We start from the raw sequence: 7,365 nt of genomic DNA, 5'->3' as shown, positions 1-7,365 counted from the left end.
AACAAATCCCTTTTTTTTTTAATTCCTTCCCATAATAATTGTCATTGGAAAGAGCAAGAAGCTTGCAACCAAAGCCAAGCCTGAAAAGTGCATGAAGTACTATATATTTCAACTGGTAAGAAGTACAATCTTACAAGATTATACTTTAATAAATGAAGATTCTATGGAGTCAGAGTTCAAAGACTTGGTAACAATAAAGACTTCAAGACTGTCTATCATAAAAAGTTGGAAAGTTATAAAATCAGGTGTGATTCCATAAGTCTAACTGCATGTTTGGTTTTCCGTCCTCCAAACCATGATTTGGAAACTGCAAACGGAAAACCAAACACAGGTGAAGGGAGCGAGAGAAGAGTTGCAATGGTGATCAGAAAAGAGGTTTCCTCCCATTCAACATTCCCAGCAAGTGATCAAGAACTTTTCCCCCTCCGTCTCGCAAGCCAGAATGCATGAACTCATTAGTTATCCAGAGCCTGATCCCTGCTATTTGAGAAGCTGTTTCAATGGACAGTTTAAAATTCACATACATATCTTCGTAGTAAACAGCTGCAGCGACGGGTACCTGCCAGCATTAAATGAAGCACATTAAAAACAGAAAACTTCACGACGTTCACCTAGTAGATTCGACTCTAAATAGGACTAAGATATTAGAGACATGAACCAGTGCCTCTGAACATTTTGAAACCAATACAGAAGAGCTCTTCAAACAACAACTCATTCACTTTTCAATTTCAACCAACATAGAATATGGTATGGCGTGATAAGTACAACTTTACATTTCTAGAACACGATTTGTTGTGGTTGAACCAAATATTTCGGTTGTAATTTTGAAAATATTGTCAAGTAGAGAAGTTCTCTTTAATTAGCTTTTGCTATATCATCATGGGAAATTGAAAAAAGTACGTCAACAACTCTGTATCCAAAATCCACAAATATATATTTGCATTTACAACTATGACGACACTCAAATAAGAATAATATTATCTTTTCGTGAACAAAGAATAATATTATCTTAATTTGAGGTTAAAAGAGAAAATCATGATCAATTAATCTAAAATAAATAGCCAAGACTGGATTAAATACCACATTGCTAATTCAAAAAGTCACACAATTTTTCGATGTAATCTGGACCATTTATATTTTTATATGCATGATCTAGTGGCTATTTGAATTAGGGTACGCTCCCATTACCTTCGCATAAACCACTCCTTTCATTTGACAACAACACACAAACTTGTGAGTTGTGACAATATTCAGAAGGGACCTCTAGAAAAACCTAGCTCCTCTTTGTTACTGATTAAGAGATTGTTTTGATATGAACTTCTCCATGAAATGGGTGCTGAGTAAACTACCTTGTTGTCTTTCAAAGCTTGGACGTTGTAGAGCGGGGGCCAATCCTTCTTCTCGGCCAAAATATCAGCTACATCTTTGAACGGTTTCAAGGCTTGAATCTCATCAAACATCCATGGGAAAATCATCTACAAAAGGAAAACATGATTAGCACCTTGCTCCTCATAATTATAAATAAATGCATTATTAGCATTTGAATTAGAAGTCAAAAACATGTCTCTTAGCATTCAATGTTGCCGCAGAGTTTTTAATTTATTTTGCGGGCGAAGCATCACGCTAAAGTATCAGTTTCCAGATGCTAGAATGTGCGCAAGAATCAAATCAAAACAAAACATCACAGTACTGCACAAAGAAATGTCACACTGAACAATGAACACAATTAAATATTCAGAAAACCATGTATTATTTAAAACCTACCTCTCCTGTAAAGAGTACAGGTAGTCCTTCTCTAGCTGCCTTAATTGCATCGAACTTGTCATTAACTTCATTCCTTATTCTATGAGCAGACCATCTACTAGGAGAACCCTAGAGAGATATATAGAATTGAGGGCAAGAGTTAAAGGAAAACAATAGATTATCGATAAAGAGAGAAAAAAAATTGAAGGGATTGTTGTAGCATATACTATACATAACCAAGAAAGTGAAGAAACTGAAATGGAAGTCTACCTGACAATAGATGGACTCATGCATGAGGGCATACAGTGGATTAGTATCAAAGACTAATGACTTCTCGAACTGCATGGAACATAAATCAGAGGTTTATCTTCAAACTAAACTTCATGGTCAGGATTTAAAATCAAGGAAAAGTAAATAATTTCTTACAGAACTCAAGAAATAGTAACTTATTCTCTTTGGTGCTCCCGGAACTAACGTAGGCTCCCACACTCTCTCAAACCTAAAAAATTCAGTACAGAACAAAAATGAGACACTAGTTTTCTTTGGTGCTTGAATGAGGGACAAATGTGATTTCAAGATAGGAAACATAAAAAGGAAAAATAAAAATCAGCATTTAAAGCATTACAGATAATGCATGCGCTCAAAACCGGCTCCAGATCCTAAGCCAGAGAGACCAAGAATTTGCAACCCTCTTGGGGTTAAGATTCCCCCGGATGGAAGGGCCACCTATGAAAAGGGAAAAGGAAAAATGGATTTTAGCGAGGTTATCTCGTATGCTTCTTTAAAACAATAAGAAAAGGTGTACGAGAGAGATGCTTGCCCCTCCTCCTTCTTTTTCTGCTAAATAATTAACAAGTTCTTGAACTACTTTAATATCCTGAGGGTATCGCTTATAATACTTCTCATTTTGATTTACAACTTGCTCAAAGCCTACTCTGTACACCGAATCTGCCGTACATCCATCTCCAATTGGAGGAATTCCTCCTGTCAGAAAGGCTTGCTTCAGTCCCTGGGGTGCAAAACTCAAATATGTGACTGCGCAAAAACCACCATAACTCTGCCACAGTTAACAAAACAGGATAAGAGTTAGAAAGAGTTGAAATCCAATGTTACTGTGGCATCAAAGGTACAATTTTTAAACCAACATTGAACAGCTACCGTAGAAAATGATTGACACTCAAGGAGAGAAAAAGAGAGGAAAGATGTTAAGGATTGTAAAGCCAAACTGCTCAGCATCAGAATCAGCTGCTTGCATGAATACTATTAGAAAACTCTACTGAGAATACCTGTCCCAAAATTGTCCAAGGTCCGGCATTTGGAACAATTCGTACTCGGATGAACTCTGCATCATTTACTATATTATCAGCTCTAAAATGTTTTAAGAAGTCGGCTAATTCTTGTGCAGATTTGAATTGCGACATTGATGACACAGACAGAGGAGTTGATAATCCTGTTCCTCGCTGCAGAATGAAAATAAACAAAAAACAATAGAATAGCTTATCATACACAAAGTGGTCACAAGACAAAACGTTGACAATGATACAAGTGTTTAGCAAATCATGCCTGATCCATCAAGATTACACGAAACTCTTCACAAGCTTTCTGAATCCATCCGCTAGATTCAGTTGGCCGCATGCACTCAAACCCAGGTCCACCTTGCAAATATAACAGGTATGGCAATATTTGCTCTGCTTTCCCAACTGAAATGAAACAACACATTCTTTTAATAAAACAATCCAAGATGATGAAGGAGGTGATTAACAGAACGAAGCCTAAGCGCTCATCCATCACTAATCCATAAAACAATAATTTACCATAATTTACCACAAATAACTTTCTGGATGCCATAAAAAACTTATTGTGTTGACTAAGAAGTAACGATATCAAGATGAACAGAATATTTGAGAAGCCCTTGTGCTTCTGAGTATGAGAAATCTAATGTTGCTCCCGTTGCCAACATATGTAGTGCTCTTGAGACTCTAGTCATGGTAGTCAATACTAGAATGTAGATAGATAGGCTGCCTCCATCAAAACACAGTAATTTCCATCACCAAATTGTAAGCTTTGAATCATACAAAGCAACCAAAGAATAATCACTCATCAGATGCAAGTAACATGCTTCACCAGCAGTTCCAGCTAAAGCTCCTTTATTATTTATCCAAACAAACTCACGTGAAGTAATAAATTACCTAAAAGTTTAATGATCCAGATTCCAGATTCCAGATTCCAACTCCACACCTCCACCTTTCCAAGGATGAGAGTTAAAAATAATCATTTCAAAAGTTGTAACACAACCAAAAAAGTCAATTAATACTTCCAGAGAATCCAATACTTTGGATTCTTCACTCGGATCCCATTTGACAAAATATTCAAAACACCAGCTGGGTTTTCCCAATTTCAGAAAGTGGCACATCACTCAACTCACCACCAAAATCCCATTTTTTTTTCCACCGCAAAATCAACACACAAAGAAACTCAAACCCTTGAAAAACCGAGGAAATTCTTTTCTTTTTTTCTACAATCACTAAATAATCCAACTACGGTGAAAGAACCACGAATTCAATCAAACCCAAAAGAAGAAAAAAACCACTCCTTTTGATTACTGTGATAACTATAACACTGTTACCTGCAACGACTTCACGAGCAAAAACCGTGATCTTAGGAGAAGAATGAGTACCACGAGAGTAGTCAAGAGGTACAGTGAATCGGTGATCGCGAAGCTGGAGCTCCGGCACCGATTGCCATTCGCCGGTGACGTGCTCCGTCGATGAATCACCGGCGGCGGCGTTTTTGTTGTTGATAAGTGCGGTCATGGAGAAGTGTGAGGCGCGAAGAGAATGTGAGAAGAGAGTAAGAGTTCTACGATGGTGATGGTGATGATAATGATGATGATGATGATGATGATGATGGAGTTGAAGTTTGATGAGTGATAATGTTGTAGTTGGTGTGAGAAAACGAAGTAGTGGTGGTGGCGCGTGAGTTAACAACATATTGTTGAGGCGAGAGATGACGAAAGCAGATAATATTTTGAGCTCACATGCACGTGTATCTTATCCTACGGCCACTATTTTTTTAGTCATCAAAAGTTATCTGAGCCGTTTATTTTAGATGGGAATTATTGTTGTTATATTTATATTTTTTTAAATATATTATTGGGTAAAGTATATTTTTTATTTTAATTTTAGTCTAATTAGCTAATTTTTTAAAAACATTAGGGCTAATTTAAGAATAACGTTACAAAAATAACTTTTAACATAAACAAATCAAACATATCTAGCATACGTTATTATTAGATTGAGTCCTGCTACACATACAAGTATTTTTGGTTTACAAGTCTTACAAGTCCAGTAAAACACACGCATTACACTTAATTAACGCATTACACACTTCCACATTCAAGAGTAAATAAAACGCATGTTATTCAACAACTTCCTGTTTCCAAAGCGCGCTACTCACTATGCATTATGAACGACTCTTCTTCTTCTTCCTCCATGAAAACAATTTTCTTGCCAAATTTGAAGATAATGGAACTTCAGAAATACACCCAAACTATTACAGAAATACACCCCAACGATTACAGAAATACACCCAAAGGATTACAGAAATACACCCAAACGGTTACAGGAATTCACCCAAACGATTATAGAAATACACCCAAAGGATCACAGAAATACACCCAAAGAATTACAAAAATACACCAAAAGGATTTAAGAAATACACCAAAAATTCGTTGAAGTACACCTTATGCATATTTCAGAACTCTTTCTCTTTCTCCTCCTCATCTTCTGCTGTTTCTTCTTTTTCAAAAACGATTTCAGAGCTTGATGTCAAAAAACAATGGAAATCGAGAATAACGAAGAAAGAAAACAAAGAGAAAAGCACGTAAATAAAGAAGAAGAACAGAAAGAGGAAGAAGAACGTGCAGCAAGAAGAAGAATAAGAAGGAGAAAGAGAAGGCAAGAAATGAAAGAAAAAAAAGAAGAAGAGAAAGAGGAAGAGGAAGAAGACGAAAGAAAAGAAGAAGAGAAGAAGAACATGCAGTAAGAAGACGAAGAGGGAGAAAGATAAGGTAAGAAACGAAAAAAAAGAAGAAGAAGAAGAGGAAGAGGAAGAAGAAGAAGAACGTAGACCTTACATCATAATTTTGCTATGCATATATTGTGAGAAGCTTATTAGGGGTGGAGGAATTCATCGGTTTAAGCTTCATTTGGCTGGAAAAGGAGGAGATTTTGAGTCTTGTCGAAAGGTGCCAGCTGCAGTGAGACACCAATTCCATGAAAGTATTGAAGAGCTTCGAAGCAAGAAAAGAAAAACTCAAGAACAATATGCCGAAAGTTATAATGCTTGTGATGATGTTGAAAGAGAATTTGACGAGATCGAACGTAATGAGATGCAACAACAACAAAAATCTAGGGTTCCAACACCTAACTCTAGAAAAGGAAAACAAAGCTATGATTTTTGTATGCCTTATAACATGTTTTATATTATTTTTTATCTTGATTTGTGAAACATTATCTATAATGCTAGATCAATTGGATTTAGAAGATGATCGGGATGAAGATGGAGCTAATAATTCTGTGGAAAATGCAAATCAAAATGAAACCAATCAGGATGTAGCTCCACATTTGTCAGATGAAGAGCAACTTGCCGACTTTGAAATCACTCATTGGATTTAGTTTATGAATTGTTATCCATATTGTGTTTAATTAAGATACTAATGTACTAGTATTAACTACTTTCATGTTTATCTTAGTATTAGTTATATTTAGACTTTGAAACTTGTTTGTTTTTAAAATGTTGGTGAAGAACTAACGATATGTATTTTGAATTTATTAATTTTATGACTATTTTTAGTATTTTATATTTTTTTTTATGTGAAACCGGTTTTATCGGTTCAACCAGCAGTTTATCGGTTGAACCAATAAACCAGTGAACCAGTAACCTGACCGGTTCGATTACCGGTCCGGTTCTTACAACTATGGTTGAGACGAGTGTGAACGATGACGAAAGCGGATAATATTTGAGATCATATGTACGTATATTTCATTTTACGATCACTATTTTTTCTTTAGTCATCAGAAGAAGATATTTTGGCAGTTTATTTTAGACGATAACGATTGTTGTTATATTCATACTTCTTTATATATATGAAAATACAAAATAATAGTAGTGATACATGAGTTTTTTTTTTTTTTAAGTAAAGATAGGAGACTCGAACCCGCAACCTCTTAATTGAGTATGGGGAGACTATTCCATTTGAATTGTTAACCCGCGACCTCTTAATTGAGTATGGAGAGTCTATGCCATTTGAGCTATAACTCATTGGCAAAAATTTGAAAAGATAGGAGACTCAAATCCGCAACCTCTTAATTAAATATGTTATTTGAGCTATTACTCATTGGCATAGTGATACATGAGTTAACAACATATTATTGAAGCAAATGTGAACAATGATAAAAGCAGATAATATTTTGAGCTCACATGCACGAATATTTCATTCTACTATCACTATTTTTTTTTTTTGTTCATCAGAAATTATATAAATCGTTTATCACGGTAATAATTGTTGTTATATTTACATTTTTTGTATATATAATAAAAAAGGTGATTTTGTCTTCCCAA

The 7,365-nt window shown here is 35.4% G+C and overlaps 1 protein-coding gene across 3 annotated transcripts; it reads right to left on the bottom strand.

Annotated features, from left to right (window-relative positions):
- LOC107635104 (proline iminopeptidase) lies at positions 1 to 4,758 on the bottom strand. Of its 3 annotated transcripts, XM_021121869.1 has the most exons (12): positions 4,370 to 4,671; positions 3,933 to 3,987; positions 3,558 to 3,805; positions 3,307 to 3,443; positions 3,030 to 3,203; positions 2,564 to 2,800; positions 2,369 to 2,469; positions 2,170 to 2,242; positions 2,014 to 2,082; positions 1,765 to 1,872; positions 1,350 to 1,475; positions 1 to 559 (listed from the first exon to the last, which is right to left on the bottom strand). In XM_021121869.1, exons 3-12 carry the CDS (start codon positions 3,589 to 3,591, stop codon positions 365 to 367), a joined length of 1,254 nt encoding a protein of 417 aa, XP_020977528.1. In that variant the 5' UTR covers positions 3,592 to 3,805; positions 3,933 to 3,987; positions 4,370 to 4,671; the 3' UTR covers positions 1 to 364. The 3 variants fall into 3 exon arrangements, with proteins under 3 accessions (XP_020977528.1, XP_016193962.1, XP_020977529.1); XM_016338476.2 differs by lacking the exons at positions 3,558 to 3,805; positions 3,933 to 3,987 and having other exon boundaries at positions 4,370 to 4,758; XM_021121870.1 differs by lacking the exons at positions 3,933 to 3,987; positions 4,370 to 4,671 and having other exon boundaries at positions 3,558 to 3,884.

This window comes from Arachis ipaensis, chromosome B04, assembly GCF_000816755.2.
Source record: "Arachis ipaensis cultivar K30076 chromosome B04, Araip1.1, whole genome shotgun sequence".
Lineage (NCBI taxonomy): Eukaryota > Viridiplantae > Streptophyta > Magnoliopsida > Fabales > Fabaceae > Arachis > Arachis ipaensis.
Note: the sequence above shows the minus strand (reverse complement) of the source record. Positions and strands in the feature narration are given on the sequence as shown.